The sequence below is a fragment of the Sorex araneus genome, chromosome 4, assembly GCF_027595985.1.
Source record: "Sorex araneus isolate mSorAra2 chromosome 4, mSorAra2.pri, whole genome shotgun sequence".
Classification (NCBI taxonomy): domain Eukaryota; kingdom Metazoa; phylum Chordata; class Mammalia; order Eulipotyphla; family Soricidae; genus Sorex; species Sorex araneus.
In genome coordinates, this window is record NC_073305.1 from 152,293,952 (window position 1) to 152,310,318 (window position 16,367).

A 16,367-nucleotide genomic window follows, 5' to 3' on the forward strand; every position below is an offset into this window, starting at 1 on the left:
TCTGGCAGCCGAATTAGCCTTTTTTTTTTTTTTTTTCTTTTTTTGGCTGTCCCATCGCTGTGAACTTCGGTGCTGTGCAGGGAAGACCTCGGCAGTGGCGCCTACTGCCGTCGTCCCCGGGGGAGACGATGGCGTCCTCCGGCACCGTGTCCCAGAGGAAGCAGATCCAGCGGACGGCTCCCCGCGGCTTTCTGAAGCGCGTCCTCAAGCAACGGAAGCCTCAGCTGCGCCTGGAGAGGAGCGCCGACTTACTGGTGGGCTTCCGTCCCTCCGCGGGGGAGGCTGGGGGGGGAGAAATCTTAGCTCGTTTTTTGTTGTTGTTTTTTTTTTGGCGGCCCCACCCCATCTAGTTTTTCTCAGGTATAAGAATTTGTCAATCCTGACGACGCAGGTTTTTCCCGGACTCCTCCACGAGCACGGATTCCAGACTCTCTTGTATTAGGGGTCCCCCGGAGAGGCAGATAACTGGATTTCCAATAGAGGGTGATAATCATGTATGACCTCGACAGGCCGCAGTTTGCTTAAGAGGGAAGCTGACATTAAGTTCCTGCTTACCGCCGAGTGACACCCCATCCTTGCAGGGGCAGTCTGGTAAACGCGCACAGTGAGCTTGTGCAAGTAGTGAAAGCTAGACTTTGGGAACTGGTTTTTGCATTCAGCCCGGGTCCTTTTTGTTTGACTTTTGTTAAAGGCATTCTTGACGTGCATTTCTTTCTTTTTTTTTTTTTTTTGCTTTTTGGGTCACACCCAGCAATACTCAGGGGTTACTCCTGGCTTTGCACTCAGGAATTACCCCTGGCAGTGCTTGGGGGACCTTATGGGATGCCGGGGATCGAACCCGGGTCAGCCGCGTGCAAGGCAAACGCCCTACCCGCTGTGCTATCGCTCCAGCCCCTTGACGTGCATTTCTAAGGACCTTCCCTTCCTGTCTTCTCTCCTGTCGCCTTGCTAGGGTGTTAGACACACCGCTCCGTTTACTCTGAACCCTGCTTCCAAAAGTTATTTGTTAAGTAGAAAGCTCTTAACGGTGTATTTGATTTCTGCGAAAGGAGCAGAAGAACTGTTAGGTCGTGCTTCAAGCTTAGCTACTACAGTGCTATGGTCACCCAGTACCTGCAGGATGATGCACACCTAAGAGTCACTAGGCAGTATTTTGGTCTTTTATGTCTTTTATGTCTTTGTCTTGAACGCCTGAACATATTTTCCTCCAGTAGAATGACTCCAGTTTCTCTATAAAGGCACCTCCTCTGCTACAGTCTGTCACAAGAGTGAAGGGGGAATTCTATGTGGGCATCTAAATTCCAGGAAGTCAAAACAGAAAGTTGGGTTTTATCAGTCTGCTTTTAAACTACATCTTCTTCCCATCTGGGCGTTCCCCATTTCTCTTCTACTTTATCCTGTTGCCCATTTGCAGGCTATCAGTCTGTTGAAGAATTGTCCACTTTATTTGATCACTAAAGCCCACAACACCCTCTCACCCCTACCCCCAGTCCCCGCTAATATTTTTCTGTTCTTTTTTGTTCCTTTTAAAATATATGTTGGTTTGCACCTCCCTCTCCATTTCCTACTCTCTGTGTCCCATAGTAGTAATCGAAGTGGTTCAGGTGAGTTGGGTTAATGTGAAATTGCTTGGCAGAACAGTTCAAGAATCTTTTGAACAGGTCAAGAAATTTTTTCAAGAGTTTTCACTGGTGCTGGACAGTCCAAAGAGAGGAGAAAGAAATGTATCTGATTGAGAATCCAAGGGATTATGAACTGATAGATCAGAAATTAGAAGTATCTGTGTCCTTTTGCATTCATACCCACCCAGAGTAACATTTGGACAGGTGGGCTCAATAGTGGGGTGAAATCTGGGTGGCCTGGGGTAAGATATAGGCCTGAATTTCTAAATCATTGTAGTGGTAGAGAAAAGGAAATCTTTTGGCTTTTTGTTCCCAAGTGTATGCTTGTTTTTGTTTTATCTGTCCCCCCCGCCCCCCCTGTTTTGTATATGCTGTCATCATCCTAGTTTCCTTGCTTATGGTTTTCTCTGACCACTGGTTCTTGATAATCTTAGCCAGGAGGAGGTACCATATGAGACATAAACACCTACAATTAAGGTGGTATGTTTCAATTTCCTTTTCTCTGAACTTGACAGTAGTAAAACTGTGTATCAGACAGTTCTTAGGATTCAGACACTTGTTTTCTGTTTCATTGTGGCATGCAACTTCTTGAGGGGAGGAACCATGTTTAATCTCCTTTTGTGTCACCCATTATCTTTAACAGAAACCTGGTCTACTTTTCTGTCTTTTGTGCATATATTTTTTTTTAATTGCAAGAAATAGATATTTTTCATAAATAATCTCTTTTTTTCTTTTTGGGTCACACCTGGCGATGCACAGGGGTTACGCCTGGCTCTGCACTCAGGAATTACCCCTGGCCGTGCTCAGGGGACCATATGGGATGCTGGGATTTGAACCCGGGTCGGCCGCGTGCAAGGCAAACGCCCTACCCGCTGTGCTATCTCTCCAGCCCCCATAAATAATCTCTTGATTTCCTTTTCGGGTAAGCTGATCCCCCCTTCCTAGGCCCCCCCCAAATTAAATTCTAGATGGAATGGCTTACTTTTTTAGGTTTGAATGCTTGGCCTGCACTTAACATTTGTTTTTTGTTTCACTGATTTTAATTTAAAACGGTGGATTTGAGAGGCGTCTATCAGAGGAATAGTTTGGTTTAAAATTCCATGGCATCAAAAAATGATAATACTAATTTGTATCAGTATTTATGGCTTATGCCCATAAAATGTAAATGATGTTCCATTGTAAAGTTGATTTGAGGCAATGTGAAGCCATCTTTTATTTGTACAATGATTATTGACTTCCCCCATATTGAGCCAACGTTTACTAGATGTACAATATTGGCAAAGATAGTTTTTGCCCTTGTTATACAATGTGGAAGATAAGTCAGAAATTTCAGCATAATAGATATAGTTTTTGCAATAATATGGAGTTATGATAGGAGGTGATAGGAAGCATGAGTCTACATGAATTTACATACCGACTTTGCAAAGTATTTAAGGCAATAGGATGCCAGTAGGTAAGGTTTTATTTGAATGTTGAAAGAAGTTCAAAAGATCTAGTATAGAACTGGAAACCGAGAAAGGTGAAAGATGAAACTGTAAAAGACTAGTCATATGGTACTTAGTATTAAGGAATTTGGAATTTATCCAAAGGGCATCTGGAAACTATTTGTCTTTTGAAGTAGAAATTTAAGGGGAAATCTTACCATATTATTCTCATGTTTTTGCTACAAAAGGAGTGGGATATCGTTGGAAGTTAAAAAAGATTGAGATGGTATTCTGTACAGGGTAAGAGTTGGGTGCTTCAAAGTTTTTTTCTTTTTTCTTTTACTGTGTTAGGAATCAAACCCAGGACCTTATACATGCAAGGCAGGTGCTCTGCCATTGAACTACATCCCAGCCCCTACTTCAGAGTTCTTAGGCGAACTGAAGAAGATAATACATCACTCTATCAAAAACACTATCTCTTTCCATGGAATCTTATCCTTATTTAAACACCTTAACTGTCAACTAAGGGTTTCTTTATAATATAAATAATTAAGAATACCACATTACCTGGTTCTTTAATGTTTGATGATCTCTGGAAGAGTGTGTATCTGGAGTGCACAAAGCAGTGATTATTATCTGTTGTGTTTTCATCATTCTTTTCACTGCAAAAAGGTATACCATGCTGTGTAAGTTTCCAAAAAAAGTATGTTAAAGATATCTTGAAATAATGCCTTAGCTATACCTCTTGTGTGGGGGCAAAGATGAACCTATATTAAATTTAATTCTGTGTTACTTTAAATAAAAGTTAATTGAGTTACAATAATAAAGGGTACAATACTAAGCTTGGAGACTTAAATTAGTGCCAAATTTTAGTGTTTGAGTTTGAATATCTTTTGGAATTCTTTTCTTTTAAAGATACATCTGAACTGCTTATTGTTTATTCATCGATTAGCACAAGAGTCCAGGATGAATGCTTGTGAGAATAAGTGTAAAATCATTAAAAAGGAACATGTACTGGCGGCAGCAAAGGTAAAATCTGAATGTCTTTTTTTGACCAGAATTTACTTCAAAAGTACCTTTGGAGTGGGGTGTAGTTTAGTGATAGCATATGTTGTTCATATTATGGGTGCGATATCTTATATGAAATTTTAAAGCTCTATGACGAAGGGAGTACAGGAGTTCTCTGACAAAGGGAAGAGACTGCCTCTTTCGGTCAATTGAGATCAACTATCAAAGCAGCACCTTTATCCCCCACAAATACACATCTCTTCCATATTTCACTGCATAGTTGTCTTCACATAGTTCTCACTCCCTGTGACAGAGTGGTTGCACGCACCTTTGGAGGTACGGGAACTGACATAAAATCTGTGATGACTACCGGATGGAATTCAATGCCTCTGCCTAATTTAGATTCCTCATTCTGCTTTGTTGAGAGAGTCTGATACCTTGATTTTCATGTTAGTGTGTTTTAATTAGAGTAAAATTTTCTTTGTGTAATAAGATTTCCGATAGTAAGATTAATGGCTACAACTTTACATCCTTTTGGCAGACAGGGAAAATAAATTACCGTTTATGTCATTTGGAGTAGTTTGTTGTATTTTTAAAAATTTATCACCTTAAATTTATTAAAATGTTTTTAATCACATTAAACTTTTATAATTGCTTATTTTCTAACTTGGAGATTTGAGTAAACTCTCGATCAAATAGATAAGCAGAGAACATTGCTTCTTATTGCTGTTTCTATATGATGTATGAACAAGTCTGATGCCTGCAACACACACAAAAAAAGCTTCAGGGGTTAGATAAGTTTAAATAACACAATATACTTCTTTTGACAGTTAAAGTGTTATTTTATAGAGAGAGTTTGTTTATAAGACTGCGAGAAATTGGCAGCTATGTGTGATTGGGGGTTGACTTACTTTTGATAGTCAACCTTTGTAGATGTTTAAGCTTTTTTCATTTTGTCCTATCTTTATTTTAGAATAATAAGAGGCTTATTGTAGGTGCAAAAATAGATTTCCCATGTGATCATTTATTCATTGTCCCATCGTGTTAATATTTCTGTAACTATAGTCATCAAGTTTGGAAGAATATAAGAAATATGTTACTTGAGAAACTTAATAAACTTTGGTTAACTTGGTATTTTGTAAATTAATTTGAGTACATACTATATTCAGCATTTTGTACTGTCACTTAAGTCCATAGTATTTTCCACTGTGTACCCATACTAGCATCTTTAAGAACAGAAGTACTAGCTTAGGGTATAAACCTATTTGGTGACATCTGAAAACCTAGACTTCAGCATGCCCTGGCATTATGTAGGCAATTTAAATTCCGTTGTAATAATATAATTTTCAACAAGTTTCCAGATTATTAAAATGAATATAAAATTTCTTTTAGGTAACATGACTTTAGAGCTGGAGTAGTACTTCGTGTATTTGAAATTTAGGGTTTTTAATTAGTAAATCATGAGTCTACTTATGTAAAGTTCATCAGTTGTTCAAGAAGTTTTAGAAATAGGTCCCGAGAGACTACAGTGGTTAAAGTACTTGCCTTGCACAGGGCTGAACCTGGTTTGATCCTCAGCCCTGCATGTAGTCCTCTGATATACCAGAGTAGCCCTGAGCTAAAAACCAGGAATAAACCCTGAGTCCTACCCCAAAACCAAAACTCAAAGTTTTTGGAAATAGTTAGGTCTGTTGCTTCCTCTCAAATTTTATTTCTTGCATGGGCTCTATATGTTGGATAAATGTCTCTGTAATTGGGGTCTGAGCTACAGTATAGTGGGTTGGGTGTTTGCCTTGCACACAACTGATCCGGGTTTGATCCCCCATATCCCATATGGTTCCTGAGCACCACCAGGAATCCCCGATATCCCATATGGTCCCCCGAACACCACCTGGAATTAATTTCTGAATGCAGAGCCAGGAGTAACTCCTGAGCGTAACCCGGTGTGACCCAAAAAGAGAAACAACAACACAAACTTTTCAGCATAAACGACTAGTCTTGTTTTCTATTTTGATATAATTTCCACCCCCCAAAATTTTGTGTAGCAGTGGATATTGCTTTGTAATTTTTAAATGCCTGGTTTGTAATAGAATGTTCAAGTTTGAAACATTCTTTGACTTTTTGAATTATCAAATTATGTACAAAACTTAAGATCAAAACTATTCACTTGAATAGTTTCACTTAGAGTTAAATAAAATAGTGTCTGGAAGTTACTATAGTAACTATAAAAGTTAATATAAAGCAGATTTAGTGAATCTTGACATGTTTCACATTCCTTGAGAAAAGCAGACTGTTTTAGAAAAGTCTCATTATTTATCAGGTAAAAGATTCCCTTGTCACTTTCCATATTGGTTTCTATAAATTCAGTCTTGCATGTTACGTATATAGGGGTATTTAATGTTTTGTTCAGAAATTTTCTTCTTTTTATAGATTTAATATAAATCTTAATTTCTTCTCCCTTTCTACAGGTAATACTAAAGAAGAGCAGAGGTTAGAAATCAGTGGACTCATTTTGGAAAAACATGCAATGTATTAAGTGGTAATATGTTATGAATTGGTTAATATTATTAAATACTAACTAGTTGAATTTCTGTATTTGTAAATTTTTTTTTTACTGGAATATTTCAAGCACTGGCCTTAGAACCTTTTTTTGAATGAGTTGTCACTTGTATCACTTGTCATCCCGTTGATCTTTGATTTGCTCGAATGAGTTATATTTCATTAATATTGGTTAGGTGTTGTGCTCATTTTGCTTACATTTTGTTGCTGTTGCAAATGTTTGACATCAAAAATGAAATCTGATTTGAAGAAGTTATTTTAAAAAAATTAAGATTAAGTATTTAACTAAGCAGCTGTTAGAAATGATGGAGTCATGAAATTTGCATATAAGTGGATCAACATGGAAAGTATCATGTTAAGTGAAATGAGTCAGAAAGAGAGAGACAGACATAGAAAGATTGCACTCATCTGTGGAATATAAAGTGACAGAGTGGGGAACTCACACCCAAGAGTAGCAGAGATAAGGACCAGGAGGTCTGCCCCACAGCTTGGAAACTGGCCTCACACGTGGGGGGAGAAGGCAGCTGAGATAGAGAAGGGAACACCAAGTAGAGGATGTTGGGAAGACCCATTTGGGTTGAAAGATGCGTGCTGAAAATAGAATATAGACTGAACATGAAGGCCACTCAATACCTCTATTGTGAACTATAATACCCAAAAGGAGAGAGAACAAAACGGAATGCCCTGCCACAGAGGCAGGGTGGGGTTGTGGGGGATGAGGTGGGGGTGGTGGGAGGGATACTGGGAACATTGGTGGAGGAGAATGGGTACTGGTGGAGAGATGGGTAAACAATCACCGTATGACTGAAATGCAAACATTAAAATTCATAAGTTTGTAACTACCTCACAGTGATTCACTAATAAAAGATTTTTTTAAAAGATTAAGTATTTAGATATAGCTGCGGTTAGCTTTTTAATTAATCGTCAAAGAAAAATAATATCTAATATAATCTAGGTATATTTCAAATATTAATTTGGGGGATGTATGAGGTAAAAATTTCTCTCTCCTTTTTTTTTGGCCTGTAGATATTTAGTTATTTCAATTTTTTGAAATAACTCTTGAAAAGATTATTTTTTTCCCCATAGAATTTTATTTTGTCATAGATACATTTTCTTATTTTTTTAGGTTATTCTTGATTTCTGTTACTTCAATTTGCTTCATTCTTCAGTATTAAAATATATAGTCTTTATTTTTTTATTGACACTGATTTGCAAAGTTGTTCACAATAGAATTTTATACCTACATTGTTCCCAATCTAATACCACTACCAGTTATTTTATTCCTCCATCAGTGCCACAGGTTTCTCCCCACTTCACAACCTGTCTCCTAGATAGACATTTTAAGTTTAATTATTGTACATTGGGTCCCAAACTTATGATAGTGTTTGGTCTAGTGGTTTAGATGTATATAGATATCTTGCCTCTATACTACAGATGAGCCAGAGTCCTTTGAGTATTGCCACTATGTTATTTCAAGAATGTCCCCACTCCATTTCTCTGCTTTACTGGTATTTTTGTTTCTGTAATCTAGAGCAGCTGTTTTGTCCACCATTTTAATACTCTGGGTATATTATTCTTAATACCACATACTAATGAAAACATCTGATATTTTTGTCCTTGTGGGTTAGTACCTCACCATAAGATCATGGTCTTTATTAATGTGACTGTGTATTGGAATCAGAGTGAATCCTCTCACTACCTTATTTTTCAGAATCTTTTTTGGCCCTTCTAGTTCGCTTTTCATATAAATTTTAGAATATTATTTGTACTTAACTTTGCTAGACATTGGTAGTAATTGTATTAAACTATATCAATTTGGTGAGAGTTGGTTTTTACCCTGTTGAATAGTCCATGTCACTGTCACTGTCACTGCCATCCCATCGCTCATCAATTTGCTAGAGTGGGCACCAGTAACGTCTCCATTGTGAGACTTGTTACTGTTTTTGGCATATTGAAATCTCCACAGGTAGCTTGCCAGGCTCTGCTGTGCAGGCGAGATACTCTCGGTAGCTTGCCAGACTCTCCTAGTGGGGCAGAGGAATTGAACCCCGGTTGGCCTCTTGCAAGGCAAATGCCCTACCACCGTGTATGCTCCAGCCTGAATAGTCCATAAGTAAATCAATATAGTTTCATGCCTATAAACTCTCTAAACTGTTGTTTGTCCATATTGCTTGTCATTAATCTGAATGATAATCTAACTGGATACTTTTGGCAAGGTGTTCATTTCATTGACAGTTTGTTTTCCCCTACCATTCTCTGCTGTCCTGTAGAGTTCCAGTTGCTCTACTGTAATTCTTTTGGAAGTTCCATTGTATATAAGTTCCATCTTAATCTTGCAGCTTTCAATAAGTGAATGGCCTGTGTCAAAAACAAAACAAAACAGGACAAAACAAAAAAATAGGAACAAATGCTGATGTGACTGTGGGGAAAAAAAGAATATTTATTACTGTTGTTGGGAATGTAAACTGATTTAGCCTTTCTGGAAAATAGTGGGAAAATTTCTCAAAAATTAGAAAAGAACTATCATATGACCCAAGCTATCTCAATCCCAAGAACACAAAAACACTAATTTGAAAAGATGTGCATACCTGTGTTTATTGCAACATTATTTATAATCAACATTTGGAAAGAACTCAAGTACTCATGACAGAATAGTGGTTAAAGAAGATGTGGTATTTATATACATAGTGGAATCCTACTCCACTTAAAAAAAATATAAAAGTCTTGCTTTTTGCTACAACATGGATAAAACTGGAAGATGTCAGATTAAATGGAATAGATCAGGGAAAAGACGTGCTGATTTAGCTCATTCGGGTGGTATATAAAGAAGCAAAGTAAGGGAATAGGCAATGAGCAATCAAACTCTTATACTGATGACAGAACTGAGGTTTCTAAGGGAAGGGAATGGAAGAGAAAAATCCTGTGGAATGTAGTGGAGGGGGTTTTGTCATTTTTCTCAGGCAAGGTGTAGTAGTAGTATATTCCGGAAATAGCATTTATAGTCTTGTAAACTAATACCACGTTAATAAATTAACAATAAGTCTGATTGACCACTTTGTTCTGTAGCTAAACAAATGTAAGACAAGTATGTAATCTCAGTTTTCCTTCTAAAATTAAGAATTTGAAGGCAGTAGTTCTAACATTACTTCTATCTCTTTAAAAATTAAATATGAGGGGCCTGGAGCTATAGTACTTCGGGTAGAGTGTTTGCCTTGCACAAGGCCAATCTGGGTTTGATCCCCAGCATCCCTTATGGTCCCTCGAGCACCACCAGGAATAATCTCTGCATCGCTGGGTGTGACCCAAAAAGCAAAAAAAAAAAAAAAATTAATAATAATAATAATAATAATAAAAAGACTAATTTTTGAGAAAACTAATATGGAGAATGTTTTACTGTTTGGATATATATCTGAGCTCTAACAGAAATACAGAAATAGGTTCCTGAAACAATGTATTATAGGTTCACAAAGCTGTTTTTAGAGCACTTCCGAGTTCCCTAATATCTTTCGTGTTTGTGTAAGAGCTTGGAAAAAGAAAGCTGTTTTATTAGTAGATTTTCTTAAAATGTTGCAAATTAGTTTTTTTTGCCTATATTACATGTACTAAAAACAAGTTTTACTGAAAGTGCATATCTCAGATACGTACCTTGCTGTAGTTGACCTAATTTTGAGTTGTATTGATTACTCCTGATAGTACTTGGGAAATAGCAAATATATAAGGCACTGGTAGAACTTTATAAGAAAAATCATCCAACTCCATCAAAAAATGTGGAGAAGAAATGAACAGAAACTACCTCAAAGAAGAAAATAGCCAAAAGGCACATGAAAAAAATATTCTACGTCACTAATTATCAGGGAGATGGAAATCAAAACAATGAGATACCATCTCACATCACAGAGACTGCACACATCCAAAAAAACAAGAACAACCTGCGCTGGCTGGCAGATGCGGGGAGAAAGGGATTCTCATTCATTGCCAACTTGTCCAGCCTTTTTTGGAAAACAGCATGGGCATTTCTCAAAGAATTAGAAATTGAGCTTCCATTTGACCCAGCAATACCACTTCTGAGAATATACTCTCGGGAACCAAAAACACACATCTGCACTCCAATGTTCACTGTAGCACTCACAATAGCCAGAATCTAGAAACAACCCAAGTGCCTGAGAAGAGATGACTAAAGAAACTGGATCATCTACACAATGGAATACTGTGTAGCTATTAGAAAAAATGAAGTTATAAATTTGCTTATAAATGAATGGAGATGGAGAGTATCAATGTTGAGTGAAATAAGTCACAAGGAGAGGGACAGATGTCATTCATTTGTGGGAGGCTAATATCCAAGGCCAGGAAGAACAGGGGCCAGAAGGACTGCTCAGTGGCTGGAAGCTTGTCACAAGTGTGTTGTGGCAGGAGTGGGGAGTGGCCAAGGGCAGTTAGGATAGAGAAGGGATCAGTATGACAGTAGTTAAAAATGGTCACTCTGGACAAGACTTGAATGTTAAAAGTAGATAAGGGAATATACATGATAATCTTTCAGTATCTGTATTGCAAACAGTAATAACCAAAAAGGAAGGAAAGGGGGAGCGGAGAGAGAGAGAGAGATTGCCTGCCATAGAGGCACTCAGGGATAGTGGGGAAGGGAAACTGGGTATTGTTGGGGGAAAATGTACACTAGTGAAGGGATGGGTGTTGGAACATTATATGACTGATATCTTTGTACTCTCTCTTGCCTTGCATTTTGAGTATTCTTAGAGTCTCAGAACCACTAAGCTTCTCTAGTGAAGATAGCACTGCAACACTGTATAGAGATAAAATATTCCCATGGGGAAAGCATTTAGAATTTATGTGCTAAATTCATACTAAGGGAACCAGCTGGAAAAATCTATTTAGGTACTATATTTGACCTACAAATTTTTTTTGGACTTAACTATGTTTTTAAATTGTTTCATTTACATTTTAAAATTAAATTTCACATATGATTTGATTTCTGGCTTTAAAATTGGACACAACTTGCACAATCAATTGGATCTAAACACCCTTCAGAGGAAGACATTCTTTTGTTCACTCTACATTCAACTGCTTTATGTAGGTTTAATTGCTGCACCTCTGTAAGCATTTCAGTTCTCCCATTCGAACAACTTTAAATTGGCACTTATCTTCACATTTCTAGTAAATTTTAGTGGCAAGTCCTAACTTATATTTTTCTGTTATATTTTCTTTTTGCATTGCATTTTCTAAGTTTCTCATTTCTGCTAGTAGCTCTGTCATTGATTCAAAAACTTATAAAATTACAAGCTTAATATAGCAATTAGTTCTTTAAAGGATTCTTGTGACAGTAAAGTGGGACAAACTTTCAGTTCATCTAACTCTATCGCCCATTCTCACTTAAAAAAGGAAGACAAATTCTGGAGGTTTCTTGTATCTGTGTGAATTGGATTAAAACGTTCAATTTGAGCTGCTGGAGCCATACCATGGCAGGTAGGGCATTTGCCTTGCACGCTGCCGACCCGGGTTCAATTCCCAGCATCCCATATGGTCCCCTAAGCACTGCCAGGGGTAATTCCGAGTGCAGAGCCAGGAATAACCCCTGAGCATCCCTGGGTGTGACCCAAAAAGAAAAAAAAGAAAACCTTTCAATTTGAGGACTGGAGAGATGGTAAAGGGATTAAGTCACTTCCCTGTGGTTTAATAACATAGTTCATTGTTTTTCAAATAGTCCATTGTGTGATTCTAAGAGTTTGAGAGGTGTGGCAAAAGTGCACTTTAGACTAGTTCTAGGATGATTTACTTGTAGAGTCATCAGGTACTAGAGATCTAGAATTTTGAGTGGTAATCCTGCAAAATGTACTGCTGTGCCTACATCAATTTGGCACTTTAATTCACATTTGTCAAATGGATGGGTGATGGAAACTAAAGTCCAAACTCTTTTGACTGATGTTTGCTGTGTCATATTTCAAACACAAACATGACTTCAAAAGTTTTGAAGAATAATGCAGATGAAACTGGACTTTCTTGCACATAGCCCATATGGGTTCAATCCTGAGCACCACCCAGAGTAATTCCTGAGTGCAAAGCTAAGAATAACCTCTGAGTATTGCCAGTGTGGCCCAAAACCAAAATAAATAAATAAATAATTAAAAGTAAGAGACCTTTCCTAAAGCTACCAAAATAAGATTTTCTATAGTATCTCACACAAAGATATTTTTTTAAGGAAAAGCTTTGCCAGAATATTTTGACCCTGCTCTCTGCAGAGTATTGCCACTACTATTTTTTCCCCTCACTGTTTAATTCTTTTTCTCTTCCCACAGCACTGAAACTTTTGTGCATCTGAATTTTTGTGAGCACAGATCTTCTATGTCTGATACTACTATTCCCTGCCCCCTTTCCATCCTATATGTAATTTTCCTATCAAGTCTGCTTTTCTGATAAGAACTCTTTTGTGAATGAAAGAATAAAATTATTCATTTGGTAAACAGATATGTTGACATTGAGTGTTTTTTTCAAATTGCTTCCACTCAAACAGGATTGACATGCATGAAGAAGGAGAGTTGCTGGAAACCAGGCCTTTGTGAATGAGTGAAAACAAAGTACCTATTGGTTGAGGTATTTAGTCCTTACAGAAACCTGTGAGATGGTTGCTATTTGCAATTATTTACTTTAATCATAAATTAGGAAAGTAAGCAATACGATGCTTATAAGCAGGTTCAAGATATGCCTGTAGTGGGCAGTTTTTATTCTTACCAAAAAATGAATAAAAAAGGTCTCAGTGAATTTTGGTTTCTCAATTCTGTAATTTGCAGGAGAACCATGGGCTATTAGGTTGGTAGCATTGTAATGGGCTCATATTTCCTAGCTTAATCCTTTATTATGAACTTGGGAGCTATATAATTTAAATGGAATTCTGATCTAATTGTACATTTTCATAAATTTACATGAGTCGGGGTTAAACTACAACTAGGATATCTTAGTGTAAATAATGGTATCTGTACAAAAGATATATTAAATGATGTAAAAAAACCATTTAAAGTTACATGCTAAGTGAAATGAGTCACAAAGTAAAAGACAAATACCAGATGTTCTCAGTCATGTGTGGAGTATAAAGATGGATTAGACAGTCCCCCCATGAAAACACCCTCAGACATGATCAGTAGATCTGGAAACTGAGAAATCTAGTGGGGTGGGGTGGGGTGGGAAAGGATCGTGGAACAACGGTGGTAGGATCATGTCACGTTGTTGGTGAGATACTGTCTTAAACTATGATACCTTAATTAAAATAAAAAAATTTTAAAATACTCTTTAGGTGTAGAGACTGTAAAAACGTAGGCTTTGTGTAAGTAATACTGGATTTGTTGGCATGCTCCAGCCCTCTTGTAAATACACTGTTTAGGGATTTCAATAACAAGTAAAGCCAGAAAAACATGTCTGTGTTTTTGCTCTCCCTAGCTCTCATACAAAACGCACTAAATTAAAATGAAAATTTTTATATTTTGTGGTTTGATAACTCAAAATTTGCTTTATTTTTGTATTCCCCTCCCCCTGCATTTTGTTAATGGTAAAAGGTTTTAACTGTGAAATCTAAATAACTAATGTATTCTTAGGAGCTCTTCCTTATTTTGGTGGAGCACTCAAGGGATACCCACGGAGGGTTGGGGACCTCTCCTGGTAAATCTCAGCCGGCTGGGCTGTTTTCATATGGTGCTGCTCAAGCCCTATGGTGTTGCGGACCAACACGGGCAAACAAGTAAGATTCTTGGGGGAGCAGGATTTTAATTTAATTTTAAAAATTGTTATTATTTATTTGTAGGCCCACAGCCAAAGGGCTTACTTCTGGTTCTGTACTTAGGGGTCATTGCTGGCACTAGTCAGGGAACCAAATCTGGTGCTGGAAATAAAACAGTTGGCTGTGTGCAAGTCAAGTGCCTTAACCTTTGTACTATCTCCAGCCAAGACTGGGGTTTTAAATCTATATTTCTTCTGAACTTTGAGAATTGTCTACCAGATTTAAATGAGGAAAGGATATATTTTGATCATAATGACATTAAATTTTATGATATTAAAGTTGTAAAACAGTAAATTTTTTAAAATTTGAAAATAAAGTTGGGATTGAGAGTGCTATTTTATTTTAGAATCTATTCAGGCCTCTAAATGTCTTTATAAAAGACAATGTTTGTTAGAAACTTAAAAGTATTTTTTTAAGAAATTTTAATTGTTTTAAAATGATCTTATTCCTTATAGTATAAATCTAATGCAAACAAAATGAACATCTTAATCTTATTGGTTTTCTTGCATAAAAAGTTTGGTTACTGAAATACTAACAATTTTTGAGAACACAAAATTATCAACAATGTTAGAAAAGCTATTGAAGTTTTAGTAAATCATTTTGATTAAAAATTTACCTAGTATTTAAATATACCATTCTATAATATAATTTATTATAAATCCCAGTGTACATCTTTATTTTAGGAAAATCTTAATTTAAGAAACTCTTCCTAATCTTCATTTAGGAAATGAAGCATCTGGCTAGTTAAATAGATTGTAAATTGATTAAATGCTCCTAACCCCTTAATTCTGTACTTGTACCACCCCTTGTTTATAAGATTTTCATTGTCTATGGATGCTTCTCAAAAAATTAGAAATTGAGCTCCCATTTGACCCAGCAATACCACTTCTGGGAACATATTCCGGAGAATCAAAAAAGTATAGTCGAAGTGACATTTGCACTTATATGTTCATCGCAGCACTGTTTACAATAGCCAGAACCTGGAAAAAACCTGAGTGCCCGAGGACTAATGAGTGGTTAAAGAAACTTTTGTACATCTATACAACGGAATACTACGCAGCTGTTAGAAAAGATGGAGTCATGAATTTTGCATATAAGTGGATCGGCATGGAAAGTATTGTGCTAAGCGAAATGAGTCAGAAAAAGAGAAACAGGAAGATTGTGCTCATCTGTGGAATATAAAATAACAGAGTAGGAGACTAACACCCAAGAATAGTAGAAATAAGTGCCAGGAGGTTGACTCCATGGCTTGGAAGCTGGCCTCACATGCTGGGGGAAAAGGCAATTCAACTAGAGAAGGGAAATCTTGAATATTAGTAAATTATATATCTGCTGAAGTATCTTGGAGATCTCATGGTATATTTATGAGTCATTTGTGAATTCTCATGGTATATCTATGAGTCACTTGTGAATTCATATTTGTATTTATAAAGATTATAATCATATAATTATATTAGGCACATTCATTCATTTAGTACTTGTTACATAGTATTCGGTGAGAGACAATGTCCCTTGTTTACTATCCAACTATTTATGAGACTATTTACTATAAAATGTGCTCTGTATTTCAAATAGGATTTTAAAAGTTTAAGTTATAGTATTTGTATAGATATTAGTAGTGTTTTTAAATCACTGGCATGTGTATAAGCACCATTCTGCAGGTGTAAAAAGATTGAAAAGCCCTGATATAATGAATTTGGATCAAAGCCTTCCTTATGTAATTTTCAGAGCACTCAAATCAAAAGAACAATGGAAAATTGAACATTGTCAGGAACAACACAGGAAATGGTAACAAAAAAAAAAAAGAATAAAGTCTTAAGATGATAGCTTTAAACCATCAGGAATTAATTTTGTTTTGTTTTGGGGTTACGCCCAGTGATGCTCAGGATTTGGTCTTGGTTTTGTGCTCCTCAGGGATCACTCCTGGCCAGTTTAGGGGACACCTTATGAAATGCCTATGAATTAATCCAGTTC

General features: G+C 36.8%; 1 protein-coding gene across 1 annotated transcript; it reads left to right on the forward strand.

Annotated features, from left to right (window-relative positions):
- The first annotated feature begins 44 nt into the window (after positions 1-44).
- Positions 45-13,090, forward strand: CENPW (centromere protein W). Its single transcript, XM_004613978.2, has 4 exons — positions 45-254; positions 3,962-4,075; positions 6,523-6,593; positions 12,922-13,090. Exons 1-3 carry the CDS (start codon positions 129-131, stop codon positions 6,547-6,549), a joined length of 267 nt encoding a protein of 88 aa, XP_004614035.2. The 5' UTR covers positions 45-128; the 3' UTR covers positions 6,550-6,593; positions 12,922-13,090.
- The last annotated feature ends 3,277 nt before the right edge of the window (positions 13,091-16,367 follow it).